General features: G+C 43.0%; 1 protein-coding gene across 4 annotated transcripts in view; it reads right to left on the reverse strand.

Annotated features, from left to right (window-relative positions):
• The window catches only part of HS6ST2 (heparan sulfate 6-O-sulfotransferase 2), a 274,448-nt gene that overhangs the window by 67,417 nt on the left and 183,212 nt on the right, over positions 1–23,819 (reverse strand). For 2 of the 4 annotated variants that reach the window (XM_032843342.1, XM_032843341.1), the window contains one exon: positions 10,864–10,896. The exons of the other annotated variants lie outside the window; for them this stretch is intronic. In XM_032843342.1, coding sequence (XP_032699233.1) covers positions 10,864–10,896 — 33 coding nt within the window. The remainder of the gene's footprint in view (positions 1–10,863; positions 10,897–23,819) is intronic. 4 annotated transcript variants of the gene reach the window in all.

Below are 23,819 nucleotides of genomic sequence, written 5' to 3' on the forward strand. Positions count from 1 at the left end.
CAAGGCTGCAAAGAGATTTATTGGCAGCAAAGAAAATGAGCATCCCTGCTCCATCACTTGCTATAGCGACTCAGAGACTGGTTCCCCCACAAAACCCTGACCCAACAACCTCAATCTAGGGCAGAGTCTTTGAGGAACTAACGGCAGACCTCTGGACTGGCATGCCTCGGATTCCATCATGTTTATTTGTCTACCCAGTTCAACCGTGAGTGCAAATGAAGCAGGATCGCTCTCTGACTCACCTCTGTACCCCCAGGGCCTGGCACAATGTCTGGCAGGGCAGTTCCTCAAGTAAACACCCAAGGAGTAGATTAATGCTTCTCAAAGCAGGGGACTAAAATCACACTAAAGATGTGATTAAACGGCGATCACTGACTTCCTCCCATCTTATGAAACCGACTTTGCTAGCTCTCCTTTAGTGGGGACACACTGTTGCTTATAAACATTGTCTCTTTCCCACACTCAAACCAACCATATCTCATCCAAATGGTGTAATTAGCATTCTACAGATTTATTTGATCCAAAATGGCATAAGTGAAATGTCACTTTAAATGAAGGGACTGAATTATAAGTTGTCATCATCAAATTTCACGTATTACAGACATATTACATAGTTTGGGACATCTCTAAATGTTTATTTTATGCCCCACTCCTAATCCTATGATAATGTTTGCCAACATAATAAAGTACATTTGCCAGTGATGACAAGGATTGGCCAGATTTAAAGAGAGTCAGGGAAATAGTGCTGTTGGTAGTTACAGATGCCTAAATGTTCATTGAAGGACAATACCCATTGTCCTAATCCTTCTGCTGCATTCAAAAACCACAAAAGGGCTCATGACTACTCAGCATAGTATACATTTCATTGGCACTCAGAAATATTACATTAATTACAGTGTAACCCTCATTTGGGGCCCAAATCATTATCAGTCAATTTGATCTTCTACTCTATTTATGAGACCCGGTTCCATATCATTTTTGATGATTCTGAAAACCACATACCCCACAAAGGACAAATTTTGTCCCCACTGAGTTTATTCCAAAGGCTATGCATTCTCCTTCTAATACTGCTTATTTCTTTCATAACACCGATCACAATCTGGACATTCTTTTCTGACTTCCTTGTTTGGGATGGTCTATAGCTACCACTAGACTGTAAGTTCCCCAAATTCTTAGCGCTAGGAATAGTATTGGGTTATGGTAGAGGCTCAATAAATAATACATCTCAAATGACAACTGAAATGATTGAATGGATTAGTCAATTAATAGTAAACCTTCAACCACAGTACAAAATAATCACCCAAGTTGAAGGTTCCCTCCTGGTGTCCCCAAATCTATTGAAGGCCATCACCTATTTCCTCTGGTCTTGATATGATTCAGTGCCAACCAACCTACGATTGCACAATATGAAAAACCATGAACAAGAGTACTCATTGCCAAGATGGGAAACACCTCCTCCATGAGAAGAGGAAATCAGAGTTCTCATGCTTTAGATTGTTGTAGGATGGAAGGTTGGGATGGGGACCGTCCCCTAGTTATTTTGCCTTCATTGCATTCAGATTAGTAATGGAATGCTCAGGTACACACATTAAACTGTAGTTCATGTGGACTGAATTTCAAATCAGCCTCAGGAGTATTATTTTATTTATAAATATTTTACTAGCAATGTGAAAGAGACACTGAAGGTTCTCATATAAAAAGGAATCAATGAAGCTTGCGGAACTTTTCTGGTGGATGGTTTAATACTAGATTTTATGATCACTAAGTGTGAAATCACATGGCTCTTCAATGGGGTAGCACTGTATCCTGTACAGCTCCCATCCTCCCATCCTATTTCATTTTCTCACAGTTATCAGTAATTACTTTTTGGAGCTTTCTTAGTTTATTTCACTTTTATGAATTTCAGAAAATCTTCTGTGTTTCCTATGGAACCAGAAAGTAACTCTCATTAACTAGTCAAGAAAGGCTATTTGTACAAAAGAATATCACGGTGACCCCTTTCCTCTGCATAGGTTCAGAAAGGAGGCGATCATCTGAAAGGTGTGCATGAGTCAGAAGATGGCTCCGGCCTAAGGCAAATCATGTTCATTTCTTTCCTGTAGCTTGTATTTCTTTTCATGCAAACAAGCTGCAGTGGGCTTAAGAGACTATTTTGCCTCATGCATCATCTGTGACGTTGTCAGGTCAATTCATATGAAAAAAAAATGGTGGAAAGACTACGTACAGGCTCTTCATAAAGTCTTCTGTGCATTTCCATTTTAATACAGAAACAATCAGTAAAGGCCATTTAAAGGCCCATTTATGCCACTTTGGGATGACTCTGACATTCCACGGCTGTCCATGAACAGCCTCCTTTTAGGGCTCCTGACAAATGAACAAGAGTTCCCAGAGAAGAGAAGGTAAACTGTGCCCTGTGGTGAGCAGAAATCCAGTTGGAAATTGTGGAAGCTGTGAGAAGAAAGACCAATGTGCTGTCAAATGCCATTTACACACGGTCTCTAGCATACCTACTGCCCAAAGTATGAAAGTTTGAAAAGTTTTCAAACCACATAAGTCCTTGATGAAGGCTCTTATAATTCCACTGTCTGGCTGATGAGGCAATTCTGAGTGTCTAGAAAATCAATGGAGCAAATTGGACGATAAGCCAATGAAAGGGAAGGGACAGAGAGCCCCATGGTGGCACGGTGACAGTCATTTTTTTTTTCCTAGTGCAATTTTAGGATTTCGAAGAAGGGCCATTTGCCAAGTAGGAAATATTTCAACTCTGGAAGGGGAAAGAAATAATCTAGTAATTTCTAACTTGTGAAATAGTGTTCTCCATTTTATGTGCACAAAAGATCTCCAGTGAAATGGGGCTATATTACAAATGCCCCAGAGAAGACATTGAGACCAAACTCATGGAAGATATTGCAGACAAAAAAAAAAAAAATCTAGAATAGTGAAATAGAAAGATAAGGCAGAGGCAAAAAATATACCTGGGAAAAGGATTTAAGGAACCGAGAACCTAAAATCAAAGACTTCTGCATCTTTCAATGGAGAATGAGCTCCAGCTGTAATCAAAAATGGGCATTAAAGCAATGGTGTATACGTTTGACTGTGGATCCCCAGCCTAGAGCCACAATCTTCCCTTCAGCATTTGTTTCCAGTGAATCTTGAGTCTTGGGCTCTGTTTGCAATCCAGCCACTCTCTCCTCGATGGCACCTTCTTCTATCAGCTGACCCCAAACCCTCCAAAGCAAAACGTGCTTTACCTATTGCTAAGGGATTTCGCTCACCTTCATTGATATAGTTCTTTGAGAATAATGAATTACAAGTGCTGTGAACAGAAGTAGCACCAAAGATTAAACACCAGAAGGGAGCAAACAAGTAAGCAACCAAGAGCAGTTAGTATAGGCAACCACCAGTCAAGGGGCCTGACAGGAGGCCGTTGCCCTGGGCTCTTGTGTTGAGTCTGCCACTCACTGCGTGTACTTAGGTGAGTCCTTGTCTTGGTGGGCATCTGTTTCCTCGCCTGCACAGCATTATGGCCTTTTAAATTGGAGCCATACGGGAACTCCCTCTTCACCTTTTTCCATAAGCCACTTTTCCTCTTCTATGTCCAAATCCTGTGACCAGAAATTATGCAGGCACTTCCTGGAGTTTCTAAGCCCTCTTGGATCCTCTTCTCCTTCACACTCCCTTGCCACAAAAATAACAGCCAGCTTTCCTCTGGGGTTTTAAGAGATAGCACTCCCCGAATCGTGCTGTGTTCAGAACATGGCAGAGTGTTGGAATCAGAAGTGGAAGAGTGCCAACAGAGATGAGAGTTCCAAGAGTCCTTGTAATGGTGGTGACTTCATATCGGGTCTGCCTTCTCTGCAGCCACACTTCCTGCTTCCCCATTTTCTCCCACAAAGTCCAGGGCAGAAGATGCAGGAAGGTGTGGGGAAGTCAGGGAAGGCAAACCTCCCAACTTGTACCTCAGTTCCTCACTGAGCCTCGCCGAGGTGCCGGCAAAGATGGCCCAGTGATGGCTGGAAACATCCGAAGTGGCCCTCTAAGGGTTAACGTGCTTTTCCTGGCACCTGACTCACTAGAGGGCAACACGCGTCATGTCATTTTGAAGACAATTTAACATGCCTTCCTTCATTTTAGTGGTATTTGGTTCTTTTTGAAGCTTTCCTGTGGGCAAGCTGAAAAGACAGTGAACTTTCAGATATTCACATTTAAGAAGCCGACAGTTGCGTCTGTGGTGTTAAATTGCTGCCCTAGCTGGCAGAGGTTAAAACAAGAAGCAGTGTTTTAACTTCTTGTGACATTTACAAGAATTGTAAAGCTGCCTTTTGCCGGAAAACTTATGCTTAATCTAAGCAATTCTGATTATACTAGAAAATGTTCCTACACATCCACTTTAGAAAATCACACGGAATGTTGGAAAGAAATTTTGGCCCATGTCTCTGAAAACAACTAATTGTACCACTTTAGAGCTAGAACGAACCTTAGGGACCATAGACTTGGAACAGCGGTTTTAGAAACGAAAAAACAGACTCAGAGAGGAAGTCACCTGTCTCAGCTCATATAGACCATTTGTAGTGGTGAAGACTGGCACTTGGGTCTTCCTACTCCCAGTCCAGGGCTCTTCCCTCTGCAGAAGTGGACAAAAGCCAAATGCCACCATAATTACTAACTTTCAATTCTCGTGTTTTTCTTTTGACGGGTAGTTTGTCTGAGTAACAAAAAATGCCTTGAGTGATCAAGTGAAATATCATTAAGGGAGTAATAAGCCCATTGACCTTCTATGACAGGGGAGGGAGGAACCTGTCAAATTCTAATGCTGACAAGGATGGAAAAAGTCTAATAAGAGGGTATATTGGGTAATATTTCAGAACTAGCTAAGGGAAGGTGGTCCCAAGGATAGAGTACCCAGAAACAGCAAAATCAGAATTAGTATCAAATACACTATGAAATAGAGGAAACCAAAGGGCCCAGACAAAGTATTAGTAAGGTCTGTACAAAATGGACATAGGCAAAGAGCAAAATTCACCCAGATCATTCCTTACCCATCCCATCATCATCCATCCACTTTGTTTTATTTTCTTCATGGCACTTATCTCTCTCTGAGATTAGCATATTCATTTACTTGTATACTTGTTTATTTTCAGTTTCCCTCCAACATACGTGTATATACCCCTTAAGAAACACAAGAACAGTGGGGCACCTGGATAGCTTAGTCAGTTAAGTGTCCAACTCTTGATCTAAGCTCAGGTGCCTGATTTTGGGATCATGAGTTCAAGCCCCACACTGAGCTCCATGCTGGGCATGGAGCCTACTTTAAAAAGAAAGAAAGAAAGAAAGAAAGAAAGAAAGAAAGAAAGAAAGAAAGAAAGAAAGAAAGAAAGAAAGAAAGGAAGAAAGGAAGAAAGAAAGAAAGAAAGAAGACAGACAGACAAGAATAGGGACCGTGTCTGTCTTATTGTCCCCAGTGCCTAGAATAGTCCCTAAAACATGAAGTACTCAGCAGATGCATACTGAATGAATAAATATGATCAAGGTAAAGAAGTCAGACTATGGTTGATACAAATGACAAGAACAAAGACATCCAAGACTATAAATTCAAGTATGGTTTTATTATTCTTACTTTCAATCACAAGGGAAGTATACCAATGTTTCTAACTACTTTAGGGCAAAAATAAAAAAATAACACCGGTCAATATATGCAGCATTATTATAAGAGTCTCCATGCCATGAGAGTCCCAAAGGCAAGAGGTGCTGATGTAATTCCCATAGCAAGAACTCTGGGGGCATCAGAGTAGGTTTTCAGGATTACAGATGCCACAAGCATCTTGGGAATTAAGAATGATCGTGAAGCAGACATTAAAATTGACAACTGGGACTAAGAATGCTTGGATTTAAGACTTGCAAACAAAAGGTCAAGCTAAATTTCAGAAGAGGAGACTGGGCTACACTGATGAAGGCCAAGATCTCACCCGCTGTCAGAGCCCATTACAATTTGGATGCTAAGATAGCCTCTGAAGACTCCATAGGGTGGTAACTCAACTGGAAGGATGTCAGTAATTTTGGGAATGGGGTCATCCTTCTTCAAAAGGAATACTGTTCCCTGTGCTGAAGCTACAAGCTGGCTCAGTAGTTGCTGTGAGAACAGCTCATTTATGAAGAATTCTACAAAGAATTACAAAGAATACGATACAAATTAACCGGAATTTGTCTATCCCTTTGCTCTAATTAAATTTTAGAGTTTGACACAATCATTCTTACTCTGGCCCGAAACACTGAAAGCCATCTAGAAATGTAAAACCCCAAAGTAATTCAATATTTACCAAATTTAAAGGAAGTAATCAATTCCTAATTTGAATTTATGCACGTTCTTTTCCCACTTTAGCATTGTCTTATTTCCCTTAAGTTCCTCTTTGGTCATTAAGATTGTCTGCAAGGTTATTGTCATCGAACAGTCTGTCACATGCTGCAGATAGTTTTAGACCAAATTCAACTCTCAGTGTACTTGCATATAACTAAAGAAAAACGTATTATGCAGTTAAGACAGATGCTTTATATGTCCTATATTCACAGTCCCATTGGTCCACAGACAGCATGGCCTCTACCACATATTCAAAAAATACTTTCAGAATGAATCAAAGAAAAAAAAATCTACCCTCTGATAGAATTATGTTCACACATTCAAAAATCTTGGGCCCATCTGACCCAGCATGTGTGTACCTATCTAGGCATGCACGTGCTCTCCAAATTCCCACATGCTCATCCTTCGGGTTGAATACATTATCCTTCCTCCTGGCATGCGTGTCTGTGTAACAATACCCTGAAACAAGATTAACCATAAAAATCATCTCTAGAAAGATATTTTTAATTAACATTTCCCTCAAACATGCCAACCTTCCAGCACCTAAAAATTTAACTCAATCTTCATTAGGGAAGCTGTTCCCTTATCCCTAGAAAACATATACTTTTAAAGTTTGAGCTGCAGTTTACACCTCCAAGTTCATCGTAACAGAAAGACACAGTTACCTTGTCTCGCTTTCCCTGGAAAATGCATTCTGAACCACTTTCCTAACCTAGACTCCTTTCACATCTGCTGGAACTAATGTGCAGCCCTTCTTCCATGTTTTCGACTCTTACTGATTCTTAAAGCTAGATTCCCCCATCTGTATTCTTGAGTCAAGATGACAAAAGCCAGACTACACTTCAGCCTCCTAGGATATCCTGCCCTGGAGATGCTCAGCAGGCAATTGGAAATTGGAGTTAGCCTGGAGCTCCGGAACGAGTTAAGGACTGGAGAGGTCAATTTGGGAATCATTAGTGTAGAGGTGAAAGGTGAAGCCATGTGGGGAGATGAAGTTACCCAGAATGAGAACATAGCAAGAGAAGAGAAGCAGATCAATGACAGGACCTTGGAAATTGCTCCATTTAAACACGTGAGTGGGGAGGGAGAGGCTGTGTGAGTGTGTGTGTTTGTGTGTGTGTGCACACGCATCTAAAAGAAATCCCAACAAAGGAAACTTAAGAAGCATTGAGAAGAAGAGAGGTGAACCAAGATAAATGATGAATGCTTCTGAGCTAGAGAAGATGTGCAAAAACACCAGAAACTTCAAAGAGTTCAAGAAGACTGAGGCCACAGAAGAAGCCAGAAGATTTGGAAACATGGTGGTCAAAAATGACTGTTAGGAAAGCAGACTTCTGATGTCGTTCTTGTGGACTTTGTGTGCCCACTTGCAGATGTGGTTAAGTGCATATGTATGTACCCCCTAAGATTGTACTGTGTGTGCAAGACAACAGTGGTAATAACCACTACCACGTCCTGATGGCTTATAACCTGCCAGGAACAGTGCCAGGTGATTGATAGGCCTGATCTCAACTTAATTTTTGCAACAAAGCTATAAAGTGATTACATTTTACATGTACAGAATCTGACGGCCCATGGAAGTTAAATAAGTTATGCAAGGTCACACTTGTGAGAAAGTGGAAGCGTCAGGACTGGACTGGGGGACAGACTGACTTTAAAGGCACTGGAGTTACACTTGCACCATGCTGACGTGAGCTGGGTCCTCTGTGCATGAGGAGGGAAGAGCGGACAGTGGTTGACGGTCTCCCATTGCCAGGTGCTTTGACGTCCCTTCATACATATACTGTCAACACGATGGCTATGTTTAGGGTAACCTTATGGAGGCATATTTTTTAAAAATCTGATTCAGCTTTTTAGAAAAGAAGCTGAAGGGACGCCTGGGTGGCTCAGTTGGTTAAGCAGCTGCCTTAGGCTCAGGTCATGATCCCAGCGTCCTGGGATCGAGTCCCACATCGGGCTCCTTGCTCGGCAGGGAGCCTGCTTCTCCCTCTGCCTCTGCCTGCCATTCTGTCTGCCTGTACTCGCTCGCTCTCCCTCTCTCTCTCTGGCAAATAAATAAATAAAATCTTTAAAAAAAAATTAAAAAAAAATTAAAAAAAAAATAGAAAAGAAGCTGAAGCCATAGGATTCTAAAGCATCCTGTTATCGTTTAAATGTATTTGCTATAATAGCTCCCAGTGGTTCAAACGTTAAAAAAAAAAAGTGGGGGGCATCATTGATTTGATGGTTGTTCCTGACATCGAAATGATTGACAGTCCAACTCCTTTGAAAAGTGAAGGAATTTGACAGGTGATCTAAAGGCCTCCTCCAGCCTCGAGCTTTTGTGATTCTCATGGGCGTGTCTCATGCCAATAATTTTAAAGTTATGGAGTATGGAGTGTGGAATGGAATGTCAAGTGCAGCAGCAGAACTGGTTGGTAGTCAGCACCCTTTTCTTCCTTAAATGCATAGAGGCCGACAGTTAAAATCTTATAAAAATCATCTTTGGTTGTTCGAACTGTTGATTGCTAATTTAAACAGACACTTGGAAACTCCACCACAGAATGATACACTGAAAATCCAGCCAAATCATTTGCTTACAAGCAACTGCAGACCTTATAATATAGCTGGCTGTAGGAAAAAGAGAGAGAGAGAGTGGCACTTTGGAAGTTAATGTTTTTGCTGTCTATAGAAAAACAAATGAGGTTCTGGTGTGAAACAATTAGTATCACTGTTAATTGTGCATGTGTGTAGCAATAATACAAGACATTTGGGATGGCTTCCACTGATTGTTCCCTTCTTTCCCTGGATTACAGAATCCATTCAGACAACTAGATAATAGCAAGCATTTATGCAAATTGTTAATTATGAGGCAGAGATCATCATAATCTTGTATATTTCTCAAACTGCATGTGCAGCGGGGATTACCAAATGAATTGTTACTTTATTATTTTACTAGTGGCTGAAAAATATCCTAGCCTTGAAAGTGGTTTTCATGTATCATTCAGCCCACCAGCATTAAAAATGGCCCCAGTGACATTTACCAAAGCTGTTTTTTCTCCATCTCCCCATCTATACCTTTCTTCCTTTCTCATAAACAAAGAGTAGGCATCAATTGCTCTGACAATGACTTCTAGTCAAACTCATCAGAGCCATAATTAAAACAGAGCACATCAAGATTCACTCTGTGATACAGCAAAACCGGTAGAGCTACGTGCTTCTATTATGCAGTAAATTTTAAAGCAAAATGAAAACAAAATTCTCAACATTTCCCCCATTAAAGCAATTCCTGGGATAATAGCCTGTATGTTATTGGCCATTATCTTAATGATCATCTATTCTCTGACTTTACAGATAAGGAAATCAAGGCTCAAAGCAGAGATGGGGCTTAAGCAGTCACCCCACTATAATCTTTAAATGCCCTCCCATACTCATATTGTATGACTAGGGGTCTATGTGGGTCTATACCATTTATCCCAAGGAACTGCAATCTGACCACGGAATTAAAGACTGAATTTACTATTCTCAGCTGTCGAATCCACCAAGGCCCTAATGAGAATATGGAAGCCCAGCTCCTGAAAGCCAAACTGGGCATTTAAGAAGTGGTGCATCAATTCTATCTGAATGAGAATCAGCCCCTGGTGGAGGAATCCCAAGGCTACCACTTTTGCTCCCTAACCCTTTAGGCCAGGGAGTATTAGGAAGGGAATTCGGTGGACTGGAAGAGAAAGCAAAGACAATGGTAAATATTTCTGGTGCCAACAAGCCTGTAATAGTCCAAATATAGCACTGCTGAGCATCATGATCTTAGAAACCCGCGTGCCAAGCAACTAGTGCACACATTGACAAACTAGCTAATGATTCTCGCTACCCTCTTCGGCCCTGGTTGCATTATGAGGGTACTGCAAAGGTGCTGTTCTGGAGTGTTCTCGAACATTTGTGTTCTACACCCCTGCAGTTAAGAACCTTTCTGTGTTTGGTTAGAATTTGCTCTGCTGCAGAGTTCTTGTCATAAAGGCCCCTCACCTCTGGGGTTACTCTACATTGCAAGGCTCCATATTTACACACTTATAAAGCCCTGATGTTTTCAAATAATTGATTTTCCCTCAATGAAATGCTGACCTAGTTGTTCCCTAAACCACCAACCAGCCTAGTGACAGGCAGGCATGCCTGAAACACAGAGAAAAACACTTTGTTGATGGTGGCGTGTTCTTCGCAAAAACTACTGTGTCATCCTATTTCAGCAAAGAGAAAAAGGAGCTAATGACCCACTGCCCTACTGTCTGGGGTGCTGGCGCTGAGCATCCATCCCACTTCTGCACTGGGTCAGCTTTACAGACCTGAGACTATATGCTGGGCTTGTTTCAGCTGATTTAAACTTAAAAAAAAAAAAAAAATCCCGGGAAAGAATTTGTCCAAGCCAAAACCAAACTATTCATTGTACTGAAATCAAGCCAATAGTTGATTCTAAAGTCTGTTTATTCTACCTTACTGGGATTCAGTTGAACTAAAAATACATTTTCACTTACCTTGCTGCATCTAGAATCTGAAAAATCCTCCACCTGTTAAAGGAACAGTAAAACCAGGTGCTAGCAAGAACTTGGTCAGAGAGGAGTTGAAATAATAAACATTTTCCATTTTGCTTTGCTAGTGTGTTATTTTTCCAGTTTCCCAAACCACAAGGAAACAACTCATGGATGGCTCCTCCACTTTGCTCCCTATTCGCTCCTCCCCAGGAGTGGGGGATTAGGAATCAGGGGGCTCAGATGGGCAAGATAGTGCGAGAGCCAGACCTCTGCTGGGCTATTGGCTGAAAATGATCTGTCACTAGGTCACGCTCGTTCCTTACCCTTTCCTTCAAGTGATGGCGATCTAAGTGAAACACAAAGGTCAATAAACCAAAAACCAAACAGAACCAAATGCTATGGCATCACTAACATGGAAAAGCCTGATGGAAAGACCTAGGAGGAATTTCTGAGATTTTTTTGATATCATCAGTCATATATGAAACACAGATAGCCAAAGGAAAAGCATGATTAGACTTTGCTGACGCTCCTTGAAAAGATGAAAACTCAAAGTGCACACACAGTGATACATAAATCATCCCTCTAGTCCCTTTCTCCAAATGCAAGATAGCCACCAAAGTAAGCAATGTTTCTCCAAGCAAAAAAAAAAAAGTCTTAGCTGTTTTCTTAATATACATCTTAAGAGTTACAAAACACTAATTCTATTACATGAATTTCTGATATTAGCAGGGAATGAGAATGTGTGCACGGGTCAATTGTTAATTTGAGGGTTCAAGTGGGCTCAAATTAGCCTTTCATTGTGTATTAAGCCAGGACAAGGGATATCACAATGTAATAACACATTTGTGCCCAAAGCAAGTTATATAGCCTGTACATTTTCATGGGACAAGCGCTTCTTCATATCGGGTATGTCTGGATCCTCTAGAAGTAAGTTAAGGAAGACTTTTAATTGCTTGGCCAGCAGCAGAGCCTTTGCCTCATTATTTGAGAAGCAGTGTAAGACTCTTAACATCAATTCTGGGATAAGGCCCTCTTCCCTGGTTCTGTGAGTTGTTAAGACTATGAGAGAAGCTAATGTTATGAGAAACAAGTGATGTACTTGGTGAGCTTGACAAAAGCTCTGGTAGACAAGACACACCCATTAGCTGACTTACCATCCAGGGCCCAATGTGCTCTTCTTCCATTCCAGCCGCAAGAAAGAAGTAATCTAGAATGTTCTGACCTACCCCATGACCTAGTTTCCCTACACAGTGAAGAAAGGCTAGGACCTCTTTCCCTGTACTCAGCCTCATGAACAAAAAGTAACACAACTTTGGGTGAAAAATTAAAAAAAAAAACCAATGACAAAAAAAAAAACCCAAACCCATAAAGATGTATGTTGATTCTTAGTACTAGGAAATTCCAAAGTCAAATAGGTAGCACATTCCAGAACCATAATTTTCATTCTACTGCACTAATAGAAATCCTCAAATAATAGAAGTATGCACATAATTGATTTATATGGGAACTGGACCAAATTTAACTCTGATCAGGGCAACTATTATCTCTCGAGATTTTAAAAAAATTTCTATGTAAATTTCTCAACTGCCCATGAAAGTTTGCCTGATGATTGCACTGAGAAGACTTTTGGAAGTTCACTGCCTTACCTGAGAATCCAGGTTGCCAGAAGTGGAATATTCAAGGGTGATCCAGGAAGACGTTACAGGTGCATCAACCAGAAGGGTGGGCAGTCATCAGAAGTGAATCAAAGGTCATGGGGAGAAAAGGTGAAAAAAAAGGAAAAGCATACTGATTAGAAAAAAATGAATTAACTTTATGAACCCATTTTAAACTCACACATACACTCTTTGGGAATGTTCTTGAAGGGAATCTTTTGTTTATTTTTTTAAAGATTTTATTTATTTATTTGACACAGAGGGAGAGAGAGAAAGAGAGAGGGGGAGGGAGAGAGATACAGTGAGTGCACAAGCAGGCAGAGCGGCAGGCAGAGGGAGAGGGAGAAGCAGGTTCCCCACTGAGCAAGGAGCCCTATGCGGGACTTAATCCCAGGATCCTGGGATCATGACCTGAGCCGAAGGCAGCCTCTTAACTGACTGAGTCACCCATGCATTTGAAGGGAATCTTTTAAAAGGGCTCTTTAAAAAAAAAGATTGATTGATTGATTTTAGAGAGAGAGGGAGGGAGAGAGAGAGAGCAGAGAGTGTGAGTGGGAGGAGGGGCAAAGGGAGAGGGAAAGAGGGAATCTCAAGCACACTATGCTAAGCATAGAGTCCAAGGCCCCAAGGCTTGATCCCAAGACCCTGAGATCAGGACTGGAGCCGAAATCCAGTCCGATGCTTAACTGACTGAGCCACCCAGGTGCCCCTAAAAGGGCTCTTTAAATAAAAAGAAGAGGTAATTGTATAACGTGACAGAGATGCTAGATATCTCTACAATGGCAACCATATTACAGTATACATGGCTGTATTAAATGAACACAGTACATCTCAAATATTGTATGCCAAATACATTTACTAAACAAATCACAAACAAGTTTGGTGTTTCCCAGGTGTCAGGCATTATTATAGGGGTTGAGGATGCAGCAGCAGTGACTAGAACAGACACAAATCCCTGCCTTCAAGACATTTATAATCTCATGGAAGATTTTTTTTTAAGCCATCTTTGTGGACAAGAGTTCCACAGAAATGTACTGTATGCTATTAGCCTTAGAAAAGAGTTTCTCCCTCATTTTATTTATGTCTTTATTTATGTACAGAGAACATATCCAATGGCATCAGATTCAACAACTGGATTAGAAAGAATTCTCTTTTTGATTGGAGGGGCCGCCATTATTTGCATTAGCAAATTTGCCTTGTGGAAGCCCGCCCCCCCACAAAGGCTGAAAGACTTCTTTTCAGCTAGGCCATTTGTTGTCCTTAGAACTTCACATGCTTGCACTTGGCAATGCTGTAAAAACACTAAGAGTTTTTCTCACTGTATGCTGTAGTGTTCTGTGACAGCTAGCCTGGGTGGCACTCTGAGATTGGGCTTATCACCCCTCGGCATGTCATGTTCTAGGAAAGCAGTTGGTGGACAAAAGGAGCTGCGGTTCTCATGACCATGACCCAGATAGAGTCTTCACTGGATAGAGAAGAAGCAACAAAGAGTAACCACCTCGGGGCTGGGGTTTGAAAAGATGTGACTAAATATTCCTCAAGTGACAGTTACGGCCTAAATGTCAAATTTACAAGGAAAGGAAAAGACGAAAATGAAGGGGATACATATATGTATATGGGAACTGGGGGAGACGTGGGGGCCATGGAAATCCACATGGTGATTCATGCTAACTGGAAACCTCCAATGGTAACACCAGCCCCCTGGGCTTTATATTCTCAGGGAGATGCCTAGGGTTTCAGAAACTTAAAAAAAAAAATTAAGAAAGCTATCTATTCATTTTGATATTAAGGATCCAAATGAAGACGTAGAAAACTTTAGAATGCTGTAAAAATCTGAGATCCCTGTCCTGAACATCAGGATACTTGGTTTCTAAATCCTAGTTTTACCAAACACTCCTTTGATCATGGACAAAGTCTCTTCTGCAATTCTCTAATAGTATCGCCATTTATTTTGGTGCCAAATCTGTTAAGAATACAGCAATCTCTAGTCCCTTTCTTGGTGCAACACGCCATTAAGAGTTAAGAGAGAGCCCAACATTCTAAGAGCCCAGAGCCCAACATTCTGAGCCGATGCATAAATGAGAATATGGCCAAAACAGTAACAGCCGTGTTGAAATGCAGCTGATCATCATTCTGTCCAGGGAAACAGCTTTGTTTATGTGAAATATACAATGGCCACTTCTTTAGGATGGAAAAGTTACACAAGGAAACTTAATTGAAAATCTAATTGATGCACAATTGACCCCCCCATTTCTCTTTCCGCTTATGCAGCTTCTTCATCTGCCAGGATCCTGGGCTGTTGGTGATTGCTGTCAATCTCAGCAGAAAGATCCACACACTCCCAGATAAAGGCTACACAGATGCTTGGATTTTGCAAAGGGTGGATTGGGAAAAAAACAAAACAAAACATACCGACATTGTTTCGGTCTGATTGCAAATCTGTGGTGGATAATACACTCTGTAGGAACCAATTACCTATCCCTGTGGCAGAGCTGCCAAGCAAATGGTCCATTCACCCACTCTAGTTTCTAACACTGAATTGGTTTTCTCACCCTCTCGCCAACCCCCATACCGGGAGTTGCTGGGCCCCGGATTTCCCACCTTTTCCCCCCACTTAGGATGCCCCCGCCCATCCTGGGTGTGATCTGGATTTGCTTTGCTCAGTTACCCACCACCTCCGTGCAGACCTTGGGCTGCATCCTCATTTGGTCTTTGAAGGTCAAATACAGTATATCCTAGTGAAAAATGGGAAAGGGGCCCATGGCCAAAAGGCCCCAGGCAAAGGATTCCTGTTCAAACTGGTGAGGGGGTGAGGGTAGAAATGGAGAAGACAGGGGAAGGGCTCCAGTGCTTCTTAAGGCCCTAGGCAAAAAAGCTACTTGTCTTCGTTCCTTGGGTTAAAATGCTTGGCCTCAACCTTTGCTTACACACAAGCCTGAGACGTGGTGGGGGACCACAGAATAAGCCCATGCAGTGCACAGACTGGGTTCGAGTCTGGTTGCATGACCCTGCCAAGGTGCATTAAGCTCCCAGCCTTGACTCCCACACCTGCAAAATGGGGACAAGTATTGTGCCCGCACCAGTAATGACATTCAACATACTGAACAACCAGTATGGCAAGGGGTTGGTCCAACAGAGCAGAAAGCACCTGAAAACAACCTGTATAGAAAGGCCAACGTAAGGATTAGAAGACATCAGGAATGGAATTCACTAGAGCAGAGCAGGAGGTCCAGAGACAGGACTCAAGAACTTTGATGTATGATTATTTTCATCTGGGGAAGAGACAAGTCAGAAAATGGTCCAAAAGTATAGGAATTTATGGCAGACCAGTGTCAGGAATCCCAACCCCCGTCACTACGCCGTCTTGTTACATCTTGTTACTCCGGGGACAGAACTGGCTTTTCAAACCAAGTGTGAAATGACACCTACAGGTAAAAGGCCAGGTTTCCTGGGTCTGTCTTGACTGCTCCTTCCACAGAGTCCTCTTCCCCCAAGATACTAAACCTGGCTTCCAGGACCATTTTCCTGGCCTACTTTCTCTTCCAGTTGACAAGGATTTCAATCTTAACCTTGGCCTTTGGGCAATAGTATCAACTACAGAGTCTTCCAGAACCACAGAAATGACATTTTAATGGTTCAGTCTCCAGTCCTAGAACATTTAGAAATGACCCATTTTTTAAAAGAGGTATTTATTTATTTTAGAGAGAGAAAGAAAGAGAGCATAAGCAGGAGGGGCCAAGGAAGAAGGAGATAGAACCCCAAACAGAACTCCACGCTGAGCATGTTGCGGGGCTTGATCCCACAACCTTGAGATCACGACCTGGGCTGAAACCAAGAGTTGGATGCTCAACCAACTGCACCACACCCTAGGCGCCCCAAGAGGACACATTTTTGATAAGGATTGGTCCCTTCCATTTATACCACCTAAATTCAATATCTATAACATGCAATATATGACACAGAGCTATTCTAGCTCTATCAAAAATGCTTTGGTTAATAGCCACTGGTCTCTTATTCCCTGGAGTCACTGTGGGTAGGGAAATGTACTGGCAGCACAAGGTAAGAGAAAGAGGCGTGGACTAAAAGTTAAAAAACTGTCCCCATGACAACTCTGTTGTGTGATCCTTGGCAAGGCCCTCCTCCCACAGGGAAGATGGCTCTCCGTTTCCCCGTCTACACAGTAAAGGTGCTGGACTAAGTGCTTTCCCAAAGGCCCCTGTTCATTATGACACTTTAAGACTTTATAAGGAATTTGACTCAGTCGGGAACATTCCTATGAAGTATAGCCTGGGTTCTTACAGAGGGCTAGAGAGAAACACTCTTGAGTGGTTCTTAGAAACTCTGGGACCAAAGGCAGACTGGACGAGTTTGTCTTCAGGGGCCCCTTCTTCCCATCAGATCACCAGACCACCCACTGGCTCCTCAGAAAACAGCACAAGGGCACGCCAGAGCGATTCTGGCCAGTGCCCAGTGCACGAGACAGGAGTCACCTACCTCACTTGGGTGTAATAAGCCAATTTTTGGAGGGCTGGCACTAAAGATGGCTTAAATGTGGTAACTAGGGCTATATTTGGAATGGGCAGTAAACCTAAAAACAAGTAGCTAACATGGGCATCTGAGCCCTTTGGGCTGGCCAATCCTTTGAGTCCCATCTCTACTGAGAGCGTGGATTACTTTCTATCCCATGGTTAGATTTGATCACAAGTAGCCAATAAACAAATGACAGTGGAAATTCTTCCTGTGATCATCTACCCCAGACTTTGAACCACTGAAGGATGACTTTGGGTAATCTTGTTGGGACCACTGGTGTCTCAGGGGCAGGGACTTGCCACAGATCACAGAACACATGGGTGGCAGAGCCAAGAGTGGGGCCCAAGCCTCTGGGTCCATCCTCTGGGAGTGCACTCCCCACCCCGGGTCCACTGAGCACCACCACCTGGGGACAGCCGGCAAGCAGGCATCCACACTACACTCCAGACCCAAGCACACAACCATGAACCCCCTCGAGGATGTTAAATTCTTCTTTTTCAGTGGCTGTTAAATTGTAAACACATTTTCCTAAGCTGCTCTCTCGCGTTCTGTTTTCTGCCTAGAGGCGCTTTTATTGCATCCCGTGGTGATAATCAGTGATTCTTACATTCTTTTCATTTGAGAAATAATGCCTAATACCTGGGTCTTGCATTGCCAAAAATACCAATCACATTTGGGAAACAAAGTGGATCTGATGAGGAAGATTGTTAAAACAGGCTTTTCAAAATAGTGTTTTCTTGGCTGTTGGCCAGCCAGTCCGTCCTAAGATAGGATGTTTTCTCCTTTGTTCCTTGTCTGCAGCTCCTTATAGAACAGGCCCCCTCACCCCACCCCAACCTCCGCCCACCAGTTTGTAGTAAAAATTCTCCTATTTTGGCATCATAAGAGTGCCCTCTAGTGCTGATCTAATTAAGAATCTGGAGACCCAGGGATTCCTGTTTGGGTGGGAGATGGGTTTAACTATTCATCTGTCCTTGGCTATGTCACAATATATTCTTTCTGAAGGAATCTCTAGAGCACCTACTTGACAATTTAGTCTTGCAAAAAGCAGGGAAAGGAGTGTTTTGCCATTGAACAAACAAAACAAAATATCTGTCCCGGCCCCCCAAAAATGGAAGGCCATCAAAGAAAATCTGGCTTGTTCTCCGTCCTGAAAAGCATTCGTACTCATGATGTGGGGGCGCTGTCTGAATTATAAAATAAGGTGCACAAAGGCCGACTCCATCAATTGAAAGTTGACAGCAATTTTTCAATGTGTTTTAGAATTCTCCGGGTGATGCAAACACCTTCATTTGTATGGAAGTTTCCAGCAATGCATTTCCTCAATTTGATCACATATATACTTTGTTTTTAAAGGAAAGACAGACCGTTAAGAATCTCTTAGAGATTTTGGTATTAATAAGGGCCTGAAAAAGTTTCATTTCGAATGGAAATATAAATGTACATATGTGCGTGTTACTCATTTTGTCTCATTTTGTTTCCATATTTCAGATTTCTAGGTCTACAATGAAAGCTAGTGCAGTGCTGGTTCAAATCGGCAGGGAAGATTTCCACTCTACCTTTTACATTCAGCTCCATAAGGGGCTACTATTCAACTGAACCCCACGTATTTTATGCTGACACACACAAAGGATGGCAAGCTGCCAACGCAAGATACAACTGCTTTGTTCATATTGTAGCATGTTTAAAACACACACCATGAAAAAGTCCCTAACGAGTAATGATTTAACAAGTGCGAAACTAAGGATCGAGATCATTCTCGGGAAATATTCAACTGAGTCACTAATAGGATCAGAATGTAGAGAGACAGGTGGAACGGTATATTCTGGATCATTCTGGACCAACATGTCACCTACTCTCAGCAAGGAGCTTCCATCTATGCTGAGTCCAAGTATGGCAGGAGCTGATGAATTTGGCCTGAAACTTTCCTCGAGGCAGCCCCAAAGGAAGAGTGAAGTGGCAGTCAGTGGAGGGGTGATGTGCTAGAGGGGAGGGGCGCACAGGCTCTTAAGTCAATAGAATTTTCTATGAAGCCCAGCTCCTTCACTTTCCTTGGGGTGTTTCTAACCTGTTTCATTTTGCTCAAAAAAACTGTGATCTCCAATAACACCTCCCAGAGGATACAAACCAGGAGCTCGATTAAACCTTCTGAATGGAATATAACTAACAATTTTGGTGAAAAATGTTCCTCGTTATCCAGATATTCCCAAAGATTTAAGTGTCTGGGGTCTAGCAGTTGAAACATCTGTATAATGGACTTCATGTTAAAAATCAGTGCTAAGTAAGCAGAATAAGTCAGAGAAAGACAAATACCATAGGATTTTACTCACAGGTGGAATTTAAGAAGTGAAACAAATGAGGGAGAGAAACAAAAGAGGGAGAGAAAAAGAGGGAAAGCAAGGAACAGACTTTCCTTATTTATTTTACAGAGATTGAGAGCACAAGGAGGGGGAGTGGCAGGAAAGGGAGAGGGAGAAGCAGGCTCTCCGGTGAGCAGGGAGCTCGACGTGGGGTTCGATCCCAGGACCCTGGGATTATGACCTGGGCCGAAAACAGATGCTTAACTGACTGAGCCATCCAGGTGCCCCAAGGAACAGCTTTTAACTCTAGAAAACACACTGTGGGTTACCAGACAGGAGGGCGGTGGGGGTTGGGGGGAAGACAGGGTGGGGTTGAAGGAGAGCATGTGTCCTGATGAGCACAGGATGTTGGATGGAAATGCTAGATCACTATACTGCATACCCAAAACTAACATAACACTGTATGTTAACTGGAGTGAAAATTTAAAAATTATGGGCGCCTAGGTGGCTCAGCGGGTTAAGCTTCTGCCTTCGGCTCAGGTCATGATCTCAGGGTCCTGGGATCAAGCACTGCATGGGGCTCTCTGCTCAGCAGGGAGCCTGCTTCCCCTTCCCTCTACCTGCCTCTGCCTACTTGTGATCTCTCTCTTTCTCTCTCTCTCTGTCAAATAAACAAATAAAAATCTTTACCAAAAAAATTTAAAAAATAAACAATAAAAAAAAAACAACTAACAAGTAAGCCCAGCTTTACCTATTAATGGATATGCTGCTTTTGGAAACATTGTGACCCACTCAACATTTTCGTGGGCTGTGGACATCTGTCAAGGTGAAGGTGGTGAGCCACCGTTAGGGCAAATCCTTTATCTTCAAGAGGACACAGATCCCCTTTTATTACATGATTCTTAGTTTCATGTCTTCCCGGATGTGTTGAAACAGCGTACCAAAAAAGACCCTGTGTGCTTCTGCTCCAAAGAATATAAAATATAGACAAGTTGGCCAAACCGTCGGGAGGAGTACATGGAATATCTTTTCTAGAATTATTGGAAATGATTCCTAAGCATCGGAATTGTTACATTGTAACAATCATACTTTTAGCTTGCACTTAATGAGAGCTTTCTATATGCCAGACACCATGCACTTGACAGGAATGATCTCCTCTCATCCCAAACGAAAGTCTACACTCATTGCTTCCGTCATGGAGCCTCTGAGGGGGCTTGCCCAGGTCTTAACTCAAATCCAGAGCTGTAGGATGCCAGCACCCAAGCTCATCAGCCCCTAAAATGTCCTGTGCCTGTGAGGCAGGCATCCTTCTTCTCATTTTACAGGTCAATTAGGTACAGCCCAGAGAATACTCAGTCGGCCCTGATTCTACATGTGATGCCTTCCCCACTGCACTGAGGAAGGGTGACTGTGCAGAAAGAAGCTCTCTGGGCCGAGAACACCTGTCCCGCAAGCCGGGACAGTTCCAGTTCCTGCACCAGCCTTGCAGCTGCCCAGAAGGGATTCCTTGCTCGCCTCTTTTTAAGGTTCTCATGGGACCGTTTTTCATTTTGAATTCCAGGATAAACTTGCAGGCTGTCAGTGCCAAGCACTTGAATACATGAGGAAGAGAGGTCATAGCTCATTTGAAGATGAAACCCCGCAGTAAGTCTTCACCACGGCTGTGCTGTACCCCTGGGACATAAATCGGGTGGCAGTGGGTGGGCCAGGTTGGCAGGCAGATCGGGCCTTTCACTCCAGAGCGGAAGTGAGGGCTGTTTCTTGCTCTTACACCTGTATTTTTTTAATCTATGAGAAAATATGGCTAAATTTGATGTAGATGGAATCCTGAAGGTCCAAGATGACCAACAAGGGAGAGGAGGAAGCCAGGAAGAGGCTACGGTGCGTGCCTCATTCCAAGAAGACCTGTGTAATTTATGGTGGTAAGAGGAGAGTTGTTGCCTAGGGAAAGAATTGTGTTTGCCAAGTAATGGAGCCCGTCCTCAGACATGGTGAGCCATGCGTTCACAATTTGACCTCGATGTAGCTGAGAAACCTGTCAAAGCTGGAAGGTAATCTTAGAGAACATAAACCCAACCTCTGTATTTTATAGGCCCTGAGAGAAAGGACATATCCAAGGTCACGTGGCTCCTACTGCCATAGTGCTGCTGCTCTCCCCTTGGACATCTAACAGGTGGCGATGGGTGGGCTACAGGGATGGGAGTCAAAGAGTCAGCTGAGAACCAGCAGCGGGAGATCCAGGCATGAGGACTGGGCTCTTTGTTTAATGAGAACAATAATCTTGCAAGATGCTCTTTCCTATCTCCTCGTACATGTGACGAAATAGCCTCAGAGACAGGAAACCACTTGCCAAAAATCCTGCAGCTATTTAGATAAGTTGGTTGATCTGACCCCAAAGCCTATGTTCTTTTCACCCTCTAACTATGTTTTGGCTCCCTCTTGCTCTGTGACCATCTGCCAAATAGTAAGGAGTTCCCTCCAACTTCCAAATGATGTGGTCATTTTTTTACAACTGTAAGTGAAGTGAGGTGAGCTCCCAACCGCAAACCCACGTCCAACAAAACTTTGCCCAGTCCTGGTTCTTGGCTTCCTGAGAGTACCTTTGGCCTGTCCTTGGCCTTGGGACCCAAGGCACACACGAATAACCTATCAATTTCCTCATAACCACTGGCAGTTTTGTAATCCCTGTGCGTGTGCGCACGCACATGTGCATGTGCGCACACACATGAACTGATGGGATCACTTCTAGGAGAGGAGTCTCCCTGCCTGGGATCTGAGGAGCCATGGACCATGGCTCCAAGCTGTCAGCTATGTGGCGATGATGCTGTGGGAGTTTCTGGGTGTCTAAGGGCATGGGAAACAATGAAGTCTGAATGTAGCACTAGGCACAGCCCATCTCCACACACAACTCTCCTCAGCCCCACAGTGGGAGTGCTATAGCAACAAATTGGTGTCTCTTCCTTCAAGAAGGCTGATAGGCACTGCAGTAGTAGGGATAGTCCCCAAGAGTAGGAGGAAGAATCCAGAACAACTTATTTGGAGCTGGGCTTGCCGAATTTTTAATTGTCCAAATGGCACCTCATTAGGCTGCTTGTTCATTCCTCCTGATCAAAATGGGGGTGGGGCAGTGGGCGATGTCTCTCCTAGAGGCAGCAGGGAAACCACGAGGTCATTGGGTTCCTGTAAACTGAATCCCAGTTTCTCAGGGACATACATTCTGATCAGTCTCTAACTCCCAACAGTTGGCAGTTGCCCTTCATACTCTGGTTTTAAGCTACTCTGCTCTCAGCCCCTCATCAGGTAGGTAATGATCTAGAAACCCCCATGAGTTGCTGCTGTAAGGGAAGCCCAATGTAAAGAAATCTTTCTCGGGAGAAACCCTCTGAATATATCAGGAAAGTTATTTTAGGTCTTGGATGGAGATCTCTCCCCCAAATAAGAACACATCTGTCTTGGATTCCCATTTATTCTTCACTCCTCCAACATATATCTAAATTTTTAACAGCTTGGCTGAAATGCAATTCACAAACCACACAACCTACTTCAAGTGGACAAATCAGTGGTCGCTAGCGTATTCACAGATGTGTGCAGTCATCACCACAATTTTAGAACATTTTCATCCCTTCGAAAAGAAAGCCAGCAGCACGCTGTGACTCTCACCACCATACCCCCCTATCCCTTTTAGGCCCTGACCACCACTGATCTACTTTGTCTCTATGGATTTTCCTATTTGGGAACTTTCAAGTAAATGAAATCATATAATACATTGTCTCATGTGCCTGGTTTCTTTGACTTTAACAGAACATTCTCAAGGATCATCCTTGTTACAACATGGATCAGTACTGCATTCCTCTTCATAGCCAATAGCATCCCATTGCATAGATATCCAAACTTTCAAAAAAAATGCATCAAAACAATTTCATCCCTACTCGCTAGACAAGTCTACAGCGTCTGTCCTGGGCATCAGCTGTGGTGGATCTCTCATCAGTCTCATGGAGGTACATGGAGATGAATGAGAAGCTGCAACAGACATATCCAATCATTCAATCGACAAACATCCACCGAATGTCTCTGGCATGACAAGAATATGTTAAAGCACTCAAAAGGCCAGGATGAGCAGGACATGGCCACTGCCTTCCAAGAGCCAACAGGGGAGGCAGCTGTGTGGAAGGCCACGCTTCATACACAGTAGTTCCACAGGACCTACAAGGTCTGCTAAGCCCATTTTCCACTCAGGACGAGTTCACGGCTAAAGATTGGGGTCCTGATTCCACAGACATTCAGGAATGAAACCAGCCCAAGAAAGGACAGCAATCAGGTATCCAGGTGTTTTTTTGTTCGTTTGTTTGTTTGTTTTGCACTGTTGTTATTGGCATGAAATTCACATAACATGAAATTAACCACTTGAAAGTCCACAGGTCAGTGGCATTTGGTACATTCACAAGTTGTGTCACCGCCACTTCTATCTAGTTCC

Source organism: Lontra canadensis, unplaced genomic scaffold, assembly GCF_010015895.1.
Source record: "Lontra canadensis isolate GAN:19392208 unplaced genomic scaffold, GSC_riverotter_1.0 scaffold138, whole genome shotgun sequence".
NCBI lineage: Eukaryota > Metazoa > Chordata > Mammalia > Carnivora > Mustelidae > Lontra > Lontra canadensis.